A 16,636-nucleotide genomic window follows, 5' to 3' on the forward strand; every position below is an offset into this window, starting at 1 on the left:
GCACATGACGTGGTCGCGTGGAAGCTGACAACGGAGATCTTGATTCTTCTTAAAGCTATCAAAGCTTCACTGTTTGGAAAGATTATTATTGGCTTTAGATTTTTTTCCCCTCCAGCTTTGCAGATGCACGCAATGTTGGGCCCGCCAGCAGCCGGCCAGCAAAGCTGGCAGCAGATTCGGACAGTGAGGAGGTTGGGGAGGAACATGGGCCTGTCCTGGAGCCTGGGGAAGGCTCAGACGAAGGCTTTGCATTGGAAGCAGAGAGGGGGCCAAGGCCATCTGGTAGTTATTTGTTGCCCCCGGAGCCTGACACCAGCAAGGCAGAAGAACAGAGGGAGCCTGTTCCCAGTGTACGCGTGCGCAGAGCTGCCAGAAGGCAACGACCGCTAAGATCCCACAGGGTGGGCCTCCTTCAGATGCCGTCAGCCAGACAATGTCGGCTGGCGGCTCCCCGGAGGAGAGCCTTCTCTGTGGCTGCCCCGACCCTTTGGAATGAACTACCCCCAGAAATCCGGACCTCACCCACTCTCATGGCCTTCAGAGAAGCTGTCAAGACCTGGCTTTTCCGGCAAGCCTGGGGCTGTTGACCTCATTGTTGAGGTCCAGCCCCGACTGAAATGAATGGATCTGCGTTGCTTTTTAACTTGTCTATTTTATTTTTATTTTCTTTTGTTTTCTTTTCTTTCCCCTCTCTGTAAGCCGCCCGGAGTCCTCTGGGATTGGGCGGCCTATAAATAAAATTAAACTTGAAACTTGACAATTAAGAAAACAGGGTCAACTTGGGAGTAAGGCTTGGAGACGATTGGTCCTTCCCATAAGACATAAAAGAGGAGCGAATGGGATGTGAGCTTTTGCAGGAAGCAATTAGTTCGTCTGGTCGGTTCAAGCTTTGAAAGTTCTGTTTGACTCTGTGCTAAGTTTGGCCTTGCTCTGCCTTTGGCAATTAGGTCCCTGGCAGCATTCCCAGGGAGATAAAGGTGGGTGTTTATCAACATTCCCCTGAAAGACTGCGGCAACTCGAGCAGACATCTGTCGGAATCTTCACAGGCTGTTTGTAAAGCCTCGCGGACGGTGAATGACCATGAATAAGAGAGGGTTTTGGGGGCTAAGATTGTGATTTATGCTTACTCAAGGAAGCCTAGGTCACAACACGCAACTCAACTCTGCTCTCATCAGCGCCCCTGTCTCGTTCCCCTGCAAACAGAATCAGATCGGATCGGAAATTATTTTCGGATTCATGGGAAAAGCTTTGCGCTGATCAATGCAACCTACTGTATTTTTCAGAGTATAAGATGCACCGTCCCCCCCCAAAAAAGAGGGTGAAAATCTGGGTGCGTCTTATACACTGAATACAGCATTTTTGGCTTTCTGAAACCCCGCCCCCTTGCAAAAATGGCCATGGATAGCCTTTAGCAGGCTTAGAGAGTGGTCCTGGGGGCTGGGGAGGGCAAAAATGAATGAAAAATGGGCCGTTTTGTGCTCATTTTCGCCCCCCCAACCTCCAGGAGCACTCTATAAACCTCCTAAAGGCTATGCATGGCAAAAAATGGGCCGTTTTTGGGAGGCCTGCAAGAGTGCAAAAACGTTTTTTTTTTTAAATTGCCTCTTCAAAATCTAAGTGTGTCTGACAAATACGGTAACTTTTTTCCTTTTTCTTTAAAGGAAATAAAAAGCTCATCGCCAATTCTGGTCCATCCAGACCCCAGGCTCAGCAAACTGGCTCATCAAGACTTTCCGAAAAGTCTGTAGAGATTTCTCAGCCATCCCGAACATGAGAAAAAGCACCTCCGGGGACAACCTTTTCGGATGTTTTTGCGACCTTTTCCGAATTCCAACACTTAAGCCTTTGACCAGAAATGATTTTAAGGGAAAGCCACGGACGAGCAAGCTGCAGGACGATAGCCTCACCCAAGCAGCCATAGAGATCCTATTTGTGGGTTTGACCGAAAAGGAGGGGGGGGGAACCTTCTCTTGTCCCCAGTTACAGCCTCTTTCAACATTTTTCTTTCAGAAGCGGGGTGGGTGAAGGGGGGGAGGTGAAGGGTGGGGATTGTACAAGAAAATGACAAACTTGCCTTGTGAGGTCGAAAAGAGAGAGACAGGCTGAGAGGAAGTAACAAAGGAATCTGAAAGGGAAATACACAGGATGAGACGTGGTAACCCTAAAAGAGGAGGCAAGCAATTTATACGGTTAATCAGGAAAGGGGGCCAAGAGACCTGTTCTCAGGTGCCCGGCAGGGGGGATGGGGGTGGCGGTTGGGAAAATGGGAGAGTGGTCACTCACCTTGATGCAAAGCACATAGGAAACCCCAGGGCTACTGCCCAGCTCTACCCATCTGCTCCAGAAGGGAAAAGGACAGGTGGGGAACATGAGAGCGTTGACTTAAGTGGTTCAGTTTTTAAAAATCAATTTCAGTTTAAGAAAGACGCAAAATTGGCTTGGAGATTGTGAAAAGCCACAGTGTAGGTGGCCCTCGACCTGGGGTTTCCTGCCTGAGCAGGGGGTTGGACTAGAAGACCTCCAAAGCGCCTTCCAACTCTGGGAAGCGAGGGAGGGAGGAAGAAAGGAAGGAAATGAGAATAGCAATAGCAGTTAGACTTATATACCGCTTCATAGGGCTTTCAGTCCTCTCTAAGCAGTTTACAGAGTCAGCATATTGCCCCCAACAACAATCCGGGTCCTCATTTTACCCACCTCGGAAGGATGGAAGGCTGAGTCAACTCTGAGCCAGTGAGATTTGAACTGCTGAACTGCAGAACTGCAGTCAGCTGAAGTAGAGGAAATGAGAAGGAAGGAAATGAGAAGGAAGGAAGGAAATGGGAATGAGAAGAAGGAAGAAAGGAAGAATGAAAGGAGGAAGGAAGGAAATGAGAATGAATAAATGAAGGAAGGAAATGAGAATGAATGAATAAATGAAGGAAGGAAATGAGAATGAAGGAAGGAAGGAAGGAAGGAAGGAAGGAAGGAAATGGGAATGAGAAGAAGAAAGGAAGGAAGGAAGGGAGAATGAGAAGGAGGAAGGAAGGAAATGAGAATCAATGAATAAATGAAGGAAGGGAGAGAGGAAATGGGAATGAGAAGGAAGGAAGGTAGGAAATGGGAATGAGGAAGGAAGGAAATGAGAATGAAGGAAGGAAATGGGAATGAGAAGGAAGGAAGGAAGGAAGGGAGAATGAGAAGGAGGGAGGAAGGAAATGAGAATGAATGAATAAATGAAGGAAGGAAGGAAATGGGAATGAGAGGAAGGAAGGAAGGAAGGAAGGGAGAATGAAAAGGAGGAAGGAAGGAAATGAGAATGAATGAATAAATGAAGGAAGGGAGGAAATGGGAATGAGAAGGAAGGAAGGGAGGAAATGGGAATGAGAAGGAGGAAGGAAGGACAATAGCAATATTTAGGTTTATATACTGCTTTAAAGTGCTTTACAGCCCTCTCTAAGCAGTTTACTGAGTCAGCATATTTATCCCTAACAATTTGGCTCCTCATTTTACCCACCTCAGAAGGACAGAAAGCTGAGTCAACCTTGAACCTGGTGAAATTCGAACTGCCAAACTGCTGGCAGACAGCAGTCAGCAGAAGTAGTAGTACCACACTCTAACCACTGCGCCACCAAGCCTCAATAGAGGTTGGGTGGCTACCTTAAAGGGGGGGGGAGGCGCTCTGGGAATGGGCGTTACTATGGCAAGGGATGGATTAAATCAGGGGTCCCAAAAGGTTGGGGAGGGGCACTGGATCAAATGATCTCCAGGGCCCCATTCCCTTCCCGATGTCACAAAATTACACCACCATACGAAGTCCCCATCCTCAGCCCTGCAAATCCATTTTTGGCTCAGTGTGGATGGAAAAGATACACCTGAAAAGATGTTAAACTGGTTTGGCTCGGCAACTATTTTCCTGAGAGGATGCTTGATGGGAGAGTGGGAGAGGTAGATTTATCCAACCTTTCTCCAACCTCAAACTGTTTGGAAAGAAAGAAAGAAAGAAAGAAAGAAAGAAAGAAAGAAGAAAGAAAGAAAGAAAGAAAGAAAGAAAGAAAGAAAGAAGAAGGAGATGAAGAAAAAGAAAGAAAGAGGAAGGAGGAAGAAAAAAAGAAAAAGGAGTGAGAGAAGGAAAGAAAGAAAATGAAGGAGAGAAAGAAAGAGAAAGGAAGAGGAAGGTGAGAAAGAAAGAAAGGGAGGGAGGGAGGGGAAGGAGAGGAAGAAAAAGAAAGAAAAAGGAGGGAGAGAAGGAAAGAAAAAGGAAGGAAGGAATGAAGGAGAGAAAGAAGGAAAGAGAAAGTAAGGAGAAAGGAAAAGGAAAAGAAAGAAAAGAAGGAAGGAGAAGGAGAGGAAAAGAAAAAGGAGGGAGAGAAGGAAAGAAAAGGAAGGAGAGAAAGAAAAAGAGAAAGGAAGAGGAAGAAGAGAAAGAAAGAAAAAGGAAGGAGAAAGGAAAAGAAAGGAAGGAGAAGGGAAAAGAAAGGGAAAGAAAGAAAGAAAGAAAGAAAGAAAGAAAGAAAGAGTAATAAGTGCCCAAAAGTCGAGATGTACTCATTTAGCAATGCTTCTGGCGTGGTACCCAGGACCAAAAGCATCCTCGCCCTTCCTCTCTTCTTCACCCCAAAATTTCAACACCCAACCTATTTAATCAGCCACGAAGGGTGACTCTTATCTTTGCCAAGGGCTAGCTGGCAATTCGGGCTTTTCTATTTTTTAATGGGTTGGCACCTGGGGGCACTGCAGGGAGGTGGGGGGGGGAAGTCTCTGCTTTTCACAAAAAGCACATTGTACATCCTTGGAAATGTGCTGCAGCCCACCCACCCCCCCTCTGGCTCCAGCGTGCGTTTATACTGACTGCGTTTATAGAAAAGGTGCATCTCTCGAATAAACGAATAACACGAAAACTTTTTTTTTAAAAAAAAATAAAGTTGGTTATAATCCTCCTCCTCCCTGCCAGGATATCTCCAACCTCAGCAGTCCTCCAAAGGAGCAATCGAGTCTCACTTGGTCACAAGATTATAGAATTCTTCATTGGCCAAAACTGATTGGACACACAAGGAATTTGTCTTTGGTGAATGTTTATTTAGATCTATTGGGCCCTTGCAAAGATTTACAATCCGGGCTGTGGTGAGTAATTGCCGAGGTTCTGGATGGTTCTTTTTGGTGGCTCCCCAGCAGGGATTTCACCCTGCCAAAGCTTTAAAAACACAGGGAAAAGAATAGAATAGAATAATAGAGTTGGAAGGGACCTTGAAGGTCTTCTAGTCCAACCCCCTGCCTAGGCAGGAAACCTTCTACCATTTCAGACAAATGGTTATCCAACATCTTCTTGAAAACTTCCAGTGTTGGGGCATTCACAACTTCTGGAGGCAAGTTGTTCTATTGATTAATTGTTCTCACTATCAGGAAATTTCTCCTTAGTTCCAAGTTGCTTCTCCCCTGGATTAGTTTCCACCCATTGCTTCTTGTTCTACCCTCAGGTGCCTTGGAGAATAGTTTGACTCCCTCTTCTTTGGGGCAGCTCCTGAGATATTGGAAGACTGCTATCATGTCTCCCATGGTCCTTCTTTTCATTAAACTAGACATACCCAGTTCCTGCAACCGTTCTTCCTATGTTTTAGCCTCCAGTCCCCTAATCCTCTTTGTTGCTCTTCTCTGCATCCTTTCTATAGTCTCCACATCTTTTTTACATCGTGGCGACCAAAATTGGATGCCGTATTTCAAGTGTGGCCTAACCAAAGCCTTATAAAGTGGCATTAACACACTTCACAGCACCTTGATTCAATCCCTCTTGTTTATGCAAAGGTTCATGCGAAGAAATAATTATAAAAATTGTCGCAGGCAGCGTGAAGCAAGACGATTGAAAACCCACGGGCAAAAATTTGCAGGTCAACATTTATAACAGAGCCAAAGGATAACACAAACGCACATATGAATAACCAGATCGAGAGAAGCGGCTTAAAAGCTACCTTGGAAACATTTAAACAGGTTGAGCTCGGGAATAAACCGGTGCTGAGCTATGGAAAAACACCCCCAATGAAGCAGTCACATTTTCCTTGATTCATCAAGAGCGAAGGGAGCGACCTAACTCAGATATTCAGCCCGCTTTTTGATTTGCAAATTAAGTGCTTAATTTAATTTGCCAGGCAGCCATTTTTATATGCTATTTCCTGCAAGACAGTGTCAGCAACTCCGGGTTTTTTTTGCAGAAAGGGAAGCTGAGGCTGGGGAAAAAAATAAAATTAAAATAAAGCTATCGAAAGGCTGTCTAACTGACTCATCAGGGAAGATACAAAATGCAACCCCCCCCCCCGCTTTTTTGGGGGGGGAGGTCTCTTATGTATGCTGCTGGTTACCGCTTAATAAACACAAGAAAGAAAAGTTTTGTCTGCTTTTCGGGTCAGTTGGTTGGTAGGAAGCCAACCAGCCTGGTGAAGTTAACGTGGGGGAAAAAAGGAGGGGAGATCATCCATGGTGGGCATGTGATAAAGCAATAAAGTGTGTGATAAAAAGCATGTGATAAAATTTTTGGATGAGGATTCGTTTCTTAGCCACAGGAAAGTGGAGGGGGCTATGAAAATATCTACTGACCCTTCACATCCTGGACATGAATTATTTCAATTCCTACCCTCAAAACGAGGCTATAGGGCACTGCACACCACAACAACTGGACACAAGGACAGTTCCTCTCCCCACCCCCACCCCCGGAATGCCATCACTCTTGCTAAACAAATAATTCCCTCAACACTGTCAAATAATTTACTAAGGCTGTATTACTATTATTCTTCTCTTCCTTCCTAAGTACATCTCTCTTCCCACTTATGACTATAACCATGTTGCTTGTATCTTTCAATTTATATTGCTTTGTTTCTAAGTACGATTTGATAGCTTATTAGTAACCTATGCCTATCACTAGGTACTGTATTTTATGATTCTTGATGAATGTATTTTATTTTCCTTATATACACAGAGAGCAGATGCACCAAAGACAAATTCCTTGTGTGTCCAATCACACTTGGCCAATAAAGAATTCTATTCTATGTTCTATTCTTATTCTATTCTCTCCTCTCCTATTCATTTTACTTCTACTCTTCTAATTCTATTCTATTCATTCCATATTTCTATTCTATTCATTCCATATTTCTATTCTATTCTATTTTCTATTCTTATTCTATTCTCTCCTATTCATTTTACTTCTACTAATTCTAATTCTATTCATTCCATATTTCTATTCTATTCTATTTTCTATTCTTATTCTATTCTCTCCTCTCCTATTCATTTTACTTCTACTCTTCTAATTCTAATTCTATTCTATTCATTCCATATTTCTATTCTATTCTATTTTCTATTCTTATTCTATTCTATTCTCTCCTCTCCTATTCATTTTACTTCTACTCTTCTAATTCTAATTCTATTCATTCCATATTTCTATTCTATTTTCTATTCTTATTCTATTCTCTCCTATCCTATTCATTTTACTTCTACTCTTCTAATTCTAATTCTATTCTATTCATTCCATATTTCTATTCTATTCTATTTTCTATTCTTATTCTATTCTCTCCTATCCTATTCATTTTACTTCTACTAATTCTAATTCTATTCATTCCATATTTCTATTCTATTCTATTTTCTATTCTTATTCTATTCTCTCCTCTCCTATTCATTTTACTTCGACTCTTCTAATTCTAATTCTATTCATTCCATATTTCTATTCTATTCTATTTTCTATTCTTATTCTATTCTATTCTCTCCTATCCTATTCATTTTACTTCTACTAATTCTAATTCTATTCATTCCATATTTCTATTCTATTCTATTTTCTATTCTTATTCTATTCTCTCCTATCCTATTCATTTTACTTCTATTAATTCTAATTCTATTCATTCCATATTTCTATTCTATTCTATTTTCTATTCTTATTCTATTCTCTCCTCTCCTATTCATTTTACTTCTACTCTTCTAATTCTAATTCTATTCATTCCATATTTCTGGTTTATTCTATTTTCTATTCTTATTCTATTTTCTATTCTTATTCTATTCTATCCTATCCTATTCATTTTACTTCCACTAATTCTAATTCTATTCATTCCATATTTCTATTCTATTCTATTTTCTATTCTTATTCTAAATATGAAACTAGAACTTCTCCTCTTGGGTCTAATGCAGTGTTTTTCAACCACTGTGCCGCGGCACACTAGTGTGCCATGACATAGTGTAAGGTGTGCCGTGGGAAAAACACTTTATATATAGTCAATATAGGCACAGAGTTAAAAATTTTTAACATTTTCTAATGGTGGTGTGCCTCGTGATTTTTTTCATGAAAAAAGTGTGCCTTTGCACAAAAAAGGTTGAAAAACACTGGTCTAATGGAGAAAGAATTGGAGAAAGTTTGGGACTTTGTTACTCTGTATATAGCAAGACTATCGCAGGCGCAAAAATGGAAGGACGCTTCTATTCCTAGCATGGTTGCAGAAGCTGATGGAATTGGCAATGGTAAAGGTTCCCCTCACACATACGTGCCAGTCATTCCTGACTCTAGGGGGCGATGCTCATCTCCGTTTGAAAGCCGAAGAGCCAACGCTGTCCAAAGACGTCTCCGTGGTCATGTGGTCGGCATGACTCAACGCCGAAGGCGCACGTAACACTGTTCCCTTCCCACCAAAGGTGGTTCCTATTTTTCTACTTGCATTTTTTACGTGCTTTCGAACTACTAGGTTGGCAGAAGCTGGGACAAGTCACGGGAGCTCACTCCGTTACACGGTGCTCGGGATTCGAACCGCCCAACTGCCGACCTTCCTGATCGGCAAGCTCAGTGTCTTAGCCCTTGAGCCACCCCGTCCCGTGTTCATGCGATTATGGTAAAACAAAAAGTTGTGATTTGTTGTTAATGCCTTATTTTACCATAACAGAGAGAGTTGAAAGTCAATATTTCCTTTCCTTTTTCTTTTGCTATCCTTCCTCACTTTCTTTCCCCTTCCCCCCCCCTCTCTCTCCTCCTATTTGCTTTTGTGTTCTTATAATACTTTATAATCCGATAAAAAAACGTATTCAGAAAAAAAAAAGGAGGGCAGATCTAATCAGGTCTAAATCTTAGATCTCATCTAAGCTTGATTACCTACCTGTGCATTTTATTTACTTGAGCCTGTTTCCCACGTTTTAATGCAGTTTTTCAGGCTCTGCTCCTCATAAGAGTTTGGCAAGTGGAAAATGTTGAGCAATTTCGCCCACAGAGCGAGCATCGAGGTTACTGAAATCTGTTTGAAATACCAGCTCCATTGTACAAGGAGCCATTGACTTAAAAACTATTTGCTTAGCAACTGTTTGAAGTTACAACAGCGGGGTTATTTGTTTTTAAATAAGGTGACTTACAACCACTCCTTGGCCCTTGGTACCAGAAGATACAGGTAGTCTTCAACTTAAAACAGTTCATTTAGTCACCGTTTGAAGTTACAAGGCCACTGTCAGGTTTCCGAAAGACGTCCTAATTGATTTCATGAGCCTCAAGCCAAGTTTCAAAAGAAAACCAGTTATTTATTAAGAGCACCATTTTGGCAATACACCGTGTTCCAGTCAGATCTAATCATTTGAATTATAGCTGAACTTTATGAGCTGAACTATGAGTTCACAGCCACTGTAAAATGAGACATGTGACCCTTCTCCACACTTACGACCGTCACACCATTCCCATGTTCAAGGGAGCAAAATTCACACCCTTGCCCCGTTGTTCTACCTTTTTTTGCCAGTCGTTACGTGAATCACTGCAGTTATTAAGGTAGTTACTATAGTTGTTAAGCAAATCTGGCTTTCCCTTCCCCCACCCCCCGGACTTGGCTTGTCGGAAGGTCACAAGAGGGGATCGTGTGACACACACACACACACACACCCTCGGGACACTGTGACCGTCATAAATATTGGGCGAACTTGCTAGGCGTCTGAATTTTGATCCCGTGACCACGGGGAGGCTGCAGTGGTCGTTAAGTGCGGAGAAACGGTCCTAAGTCAACTTTTTCAATGCAGCTGTAAGTTTGCACGGTTACTAAGTGAACTGTTATAAGTCAAGGACTAACTGTAATTCTTTGCAGAGAAGAGCAATCAAGATGATTAGGGAACTGGAGGCTAAAACATACGATGAACAGTTGCAGGAACTGGGCCTGGCTAGTCTAGGGAAGAGAAGGACCAGGGGAGACAGGAGAGCATCTTCCAATATTTAAGGGGCTGCCCCAGAGAGGAGGAAGGGGGTCAAGCTATTCTCCAAAGCACCAGAGAAGGAACAATGGATGGAAACTGACCAAGGAGAGATTCAACCTAGAAATAAGGAGGAATTTCCTGACAGGGAGAACAATCCACCCATGGAACAGAAGTTGCCTTCGGAAGTTGTGGGAGCTTCATCCCTGCAGGCTTTCAAGAAGAGACTGGACTTCCCTCTGTCAGAAATGGCGTAGGGTCTCCTGCTTGGGCAGAGGGTTGGACTAGATGACCTACAAGATCCCTTCCAACTCTGTTAATCTGTACCCTTCATCAAAAAAGCAAAGCTACCCTCTTTCCCTTCCCAACTGCCCATGTTTACTGAGGATCTTCGGTCAAGTGGAGATAAAATTGTCCTTTCAAAACAAAAAAACCCCAAGCCTTAATGGGCATATTTGCTTTTGCTGAGCCAACCTTGGCACGCTCCGTGGATCAAAGTGGAGAGCCACAAGTGACGAGGGCCGGGGAGGGTGTGGGGCCGAGAGAGAACTGGAAGCCTGCCCTAGAATGCCTTTGTGTAAAGAGCACAAAGTGTGTGTGTGTGTGTGTCATCTCGGGGCAAATGAGGCAGAGCGACGGGAAAAGCATGGATGTGTGGCTACCTTGTGCAAGGCTCAATCTATCCGATCGGCCTGTGGTAATAATGGCTTGAGGGCTAGAAACCGGGCCAAATGCACTCACTGAAGCTGTTTGAAGTCCGGTGTTCTGGGATTAGCCAACGAGCCACAACATTGCGTACATATGCGAAGCTGGAGGGGGGAAAAAAATCTAAAGCCAATAATAATCTGGGTTGTTATAAAAAACAAAAGGCCAGCACCGAACCCAGCTAACAATATCATCAGTCCCACGAGAACTCATTATTTTGGCTGCTTATTTTTTTTAAATTGTTTATTTATATATTTTTCTTCTTCTTTAAACTACCACGTAAAGGCTTAATGAGCAACATATTGTCAGGATCCATTTATCCATACAAAGGATTAATAAACTGATAGGGTAATATTAATAATAGAAAGGTAAAGGTTCCCCTCACACATAGGTGCCAGTCATTCCCGACTCTAGGGGGCGCTGCTCATCTCCGTTTCTAAGCTGAAGAGCCAGCGCTGTCCGAAGACGTCTCCGTGGTCATGTGACCGGCATGACTCAACGCCGAAGGCGCACGGAACGCTGCTCCCTTCCCACCAAAGGTGGTTCCTATTTTTCTACTTGCATTTTTTACCTGTTTTCGAACTGCTAGGTTGGCAGAAGCTGGTAACAAGTAACGGGAGCTCACTCCATTACAGGGCGCTAGGGGTTTGAACCGTCGAACTGCTGACCTTTCTGATCAACAAGCTCAGCGTCTTAGTCACTGAGCCATAGGCTCCCTTAACCATTTATCTATACAAAGCAATATTAAACTGATAGTAAGAGTAATATTAATAACAACTGTAATTAAAATACTAATAATTGCTTATTTGTAATAATCCTTACATCATTTACTTATAATATGCAATAATAATACTGGTAATAGTAGTAATAATTGTAATATTAATACTAATATTTGCTTGTATGTAATACAATCTCTTGCATTCCTTTCTTATATATATATTACTAGCTGGATACCCATGCTTCGCTACGAAACCATGTGATCACGCCATCCCGCAGGCCGGATGAGTTACGTGCTGGCCACGCCTATGTAAGGCAACTGGCAGTTGGAACAGAATTCCTTTCAAGTGGGGAGGGGGAGTAGAACATTTAACTCTAGCATTGATAAGTGTTAATATAATACTGTATAAGAAATACTGATGAACTGATGGGTCATTTCCAAAAATCCTTTCTTAGCGAGTGACCTAGAAACCAAGAGGAACATACATGCCAAATTTCAAGTCTGTAGGTTTTACGGTTCTGGAGATTTTGTGTTGTGGAGTGAGCGCTTTTTAAAACATATCCCAGGTTATTCTGTTTCTTCCTTATCCTTTATAATGAATGTTAACCTATCCATCTCTCCGTAGTCTAATGTTTTTCTAATTATACTTTCATCTGCTTCTTTTGAAAACACTCGTTCCACCTGATGGAGGATAGTTAAACGAGCTGGAAAAGATTGGGATGGCCACTTTCACCTTTGATTCTTTGAATTTCTACATCCTTACAACTTTTTTTGGGGGGGGGGGGCACGGTTCCAGGCCGTGATGGAGTCCCACTGGAACGAGGCCCTCTGGCTCTTCGCCACCAGCAGCGCTTCCCTCCAGCCTTCGCCCTAAGCCCCCCACCAGGAGGCTGAAGCAGACCCCAAGTCAGAATTTCTGCCCCCCTCCGACCCACCCAAAAAGACCCCGAAGGGGGAGACTCTCTGCAGCAACACAAGCGTTCATCGCACGTATCCGCCCCAGGGGCCGTAGATTGAGGACCCCTGATTGAGTGCAATATAAAAAATGCAAATAATTTTTCTGCGGACCACCAAAGTTTCCCCACAGAGCACCAGTTGGTGACCGCTGGGATAGAGGAAGATGGCAGGATCCGATCTCATACATCCCAGAACATTGTTCAGCATCCTAAACCTTGATAGCTTTTCCGATAGGTGGACTTATCCCAGCTGGGGAATTCTGGGGTTGAAGGCCACTTATCTTAAAGTTGCCAAGGTTGAGAAACCACAGATTTCGGGCAAATCTCAGAAAAAAACAAGCGTTGGAATTGAAATGATTATCCCCACTGGAGAACATCCTTAATGGCTGAAAAATGAACCAAGGGCAAACTTTTAAGTTTTTCTGATAAAAGACTCTTTTAGTGTTACTCAACTCTCAGGAAGTGAGATTGTTGTTGTTTTTTAAGTGGCAAGATAAGACAAAAGAACTGGAACTTGTGTTTTTCTTAAAAGTTCATCATTGCCAAAAAAAACAGTGTGTTAAGAAACACCCCACTTAAGCGAGAGCAACACCCCAATTTTAAGGATTGACCTATAATTTCTCTCTCCAAAAAAGTTTATGAAGGTCACAAGAATTGCGAATAGTTTTTAAAAGGTACGAATGTAGTGCTTTGTTGTGGGCCTGGCAAGAGATTCCTGTTTGAGGCAGATCAGACAGTGTTTCCTTTAATTATGCTTTTATTGGGAAGCCACCGGGTTGGATAAAAACTGATTTTTAAAATAAATAAATAAATAAATTGGATTTCTTTTTTGAACTTTTTATCAAATTCTTTTTAATCAAATGCTTTTGGAATAAAAAAAAAATCTATCTGAAGTTAGTTTTCTCTTTAAGACACATTAATAATTTAATTTATTCAGCATGAAACGGAGTTTAGTTAGAGTTGGTGAGTCAACGGCGGGTCAGAGATGACAAGCTGCTCTTTAAAAATTATGATTTAAATCAAGTCGGTTTAAATCAAGTCTCTTTACTAGCGTGATTTAAATCGACTCAATTTAAATCATATCCACCCTAGAAGCCACATTGGCTGAGTTTACACATTGCACTGTAATCAGTGGAACAGAAGTTGCCTCCAGAAGTTGTGAATGCCCCAACACTGGAAGTCTTTAAGATGATGTTGGATAGCCATTTGTCTGAAACGGTACAGGGTTTCCTGCCTAGGCAGGGGGTTGGACTAGAAGACCTCCAAGGTCCCTTCCAACTCTGCTATTGTATTGTATTGTAATGCCAAGCTGTAGTTTTCCAAGCAGAATTAAGTGAACTCAGCCAGGTAGATCCGGGCAGGTTACCAAGTTCCGATTTGTTCTTCCCAAAAGTTTATGATCCTCTGTGTTCCCTTCCACCACTTAGGAAGGTAGGTTCCCTCCCATAGAATGACTTATGCAGTCACAGTTGGTCAAACCCGGCCTTTGTCAATTAATCCGCATCCAAATCTATTTGGAAGCATCACTCAAACCGTAGTTTGAGAGACTGGACAAATATGTGGTGAGAGTGTGACAGTGCACAAAAAATACGGGACAAGGTGTTTAGAGAAATTGTAAATTCAGACAGGTCACCGAGAATCGCGTTACTGTTGCTGGTGGAAAAACGGGATTGATTGTAAAATTGATAATGGCAGCTAGATTAGTGGTGGCTAAATATTGGGGACAAGATTGGGATATTCAAAGAAACGAGTGGGATAATGAAATTTGGAGTATGGCAACAAATGATAAATTAACAATGGAGATTAATTTTTTTTAAAAAGGGGTGATCAAAGCAAACGATTATAATGGATTTTATTCCATAAAATTATAATTTTGTAAAATCAGTTGGTGGAAGGCAAAGTGAATAAACCTATTTACGAATATATTCTTGAACATATGTTCAAGAATATATGTTGTTTTGGAGGGGATAAGGGCACAAATGGGATATATTGTATATTCTTTAGTTGTTATAGAAGAAGAAATATAAGGGGGAAGCAAAGAGGGTCTCCAGGGGATATGGGGTACACTTACTCCCCCCCCTCTTTTTTTGTATTTAGATGTATATTTCTATGTTTGCACTATTTGCATTTAAAAAAAAAAGAGACTGGACAGAACGGTTACCAGAATTTGGGTACGTTAATCTAACGAAAAGAAGGGCTAGGGGGAGACATGATGGTTGTCTTCCAAATATTTGAGAGGCTCCTACGAAGACTGGGGGATCAAACTATTTCCCGAAGCACCAAAAGGCAAGACGAGAAACAATGGGTGGAAATTAAACCAAGAGAGGAGCAACCTAGAACTAAAGGAGGAATTTCCTGACGGTGAGAACAATCAACCCATGGAACAGAAGTTGCCTTCGGAAGTTGTGGGAGCTTCATTCCCCCGGAGACTGGGCTGCCCTCTGTCAGAAATGGCGTAGGGTCTAGGGTTGGACTAGATGACCTCAAAGAGCCCTTCCAACTGTATTATTCTAGGCGAAGCGAAAACTGGCATTCAGGGGAAGGAAGCACAGCCAAAAGTCATTCGTCCTGGCTAAGGCATGAATTGACAAATTCCACTTCGATCCAGACAGAAAAACATGTTATTTCTTGCCTTCAAGCTGCCTACAGAACAAAAAATAAATAAATAAATTGAGTGAATTAACTTTCCAAGCCCTCTGCTTTGTTCTAGACATAAGCGATTCGATGTTTAAACATAGGGCTTCAGAAAAAAAAAATCCGAATGCACCATAACGTTGCATAATTCATATTTATCTGGCAGCAGAAGTCTGATGCAGCATTTCAAAATGTCTGTTAGGCTGAAGGCACCTTCAGCCCAATCCTTAATTCTTTAAAAAATCAGCAGAAACTAGTCCGAAACCATCATAGGAGGCGCGTCGGAAACCGCTTCTGTAAGGTTTAAACAAGAGGGTAGTAGTAGTAGTAGAAATCCTACATTAATCGTGCTTCATGATGGCCCCTGCCTGCTGTGGATCATGGGGCCTTTTACACTGAAAAGGTTTGCCACGAGCTATAGAAAAAAACCGACAAGCACGACGTGGAATCATTGTCTGTACTTCAACTGTCTTAATTCTGGAATTGAGTTCCCAACTCAAGAAATCTTCAGCAGCCACAGGGAACACCAACATGAGTCAAGAAACTGAAGATGGACAAGGGACCTTTCAAGCAAATCCCAAGACTTCTGAACAAGTTCTACCACTTGGGTAGAAATATGTTAATTATCACAGCGCCTTAATTTGCCCACTTCTTGCCTTTTAGTCATGATTTACTAATTTGGCAAGTGGTACTCCACCCTTACCCCAGGTAAGCCCGTGTTATTCTGTCCGCAGGGAGAAATGTACTCAAGTCAGTGTATGAATTCCTACACCACCAATTCTAGGGGTTTTTTTGTTTAGATCTCTCTCTGTTAAAACCCTAATGGGGTTTAACTTCACACAGTTTGAGGGATAAAACATTTCCCATTTTGCAATGGGCCAAAGGAAATATCACACACACACACACACACACACACACGCCCAAGAGATGCAAATTGGAATTTGGCCATCATTTCCTAACAAGTTAGATTTTTAAAATGGGATTAAAACACCCTTCTAATATGTATGTATGTATGTATGTATGTATGTATGTATGTATGTATGTATGTATATATATATATATATGTATATATATATATATATATGTATGTATGTATATATATATATGTATATATATATATATGTTATATTTATGCTGATAAATAAATAAAGGGACTTAAAGTCTGTGACTTTAGTCTCCCTTTATTTATCAGCACAAATACAACAACATATATATATATAGTGTCATAACCCCTGGTAAGCCCCAATTATGGGAGGAAGCTAACTGCTTCCATCATCTGTCCTTCGGCTCGTCACAAGAGTCCATCACGACAGAAACCCAATATTTTTACTGTTGCCTTTGTTACACATTTTGTGTTATATTTGTGCTGATATTTATTTATCAGCACAAACACACACACACACACACACACACATATAGACACTTTGCATTCTTTCTCTGAAAAATATCCTAGTCTTCATTGCT

The 16,636-nt window shown here is 42.0% G+C and overlaps 1 protein-coding gene across 2 annotated transcripts in view; it reads right to left on the reverse strand.

Annotated features, from left to right (window-relative positions):
* RTN3 (reticulon 3) overlaps nt 1-16,636 on the reverse strand; it is a 51,755-nt gene that overhangs the window by 27,919 nt on the left and 7,200 nt on the right. Inside the window, exon 2 of one of the 2 annotated variants that reach the window (XM_032233843.1) lies at nt 2,076-2,126. The exons of the other annotated variant lie outside the window; for it this stretch is intronic. Coding sequence (XP_032089734.1) covers nt 2,076-2,126 — 51 coding nt within the window. The remainder of the gene's footprint in view (nt 1-2,075; nt 2,127-16,636) is intronic. 2 annotated transcript variants of the gene reach the window in all.

Source organism: Thamnophis elegans, chromosome 17, assembly GCF_009769535.1.
Source record: "Thamnophis elegans isolate rThaEle1 chromosome 17, rThaEle1.pri, whole genome shotgun sequence".
In the NCBI taxonomy this organism is placed as follows: Eukaryota; Metazoa; Chordata; class Lepidosauria; order Squamata; family Colubridae; genus Thamnophis; species Thamnophis elegans.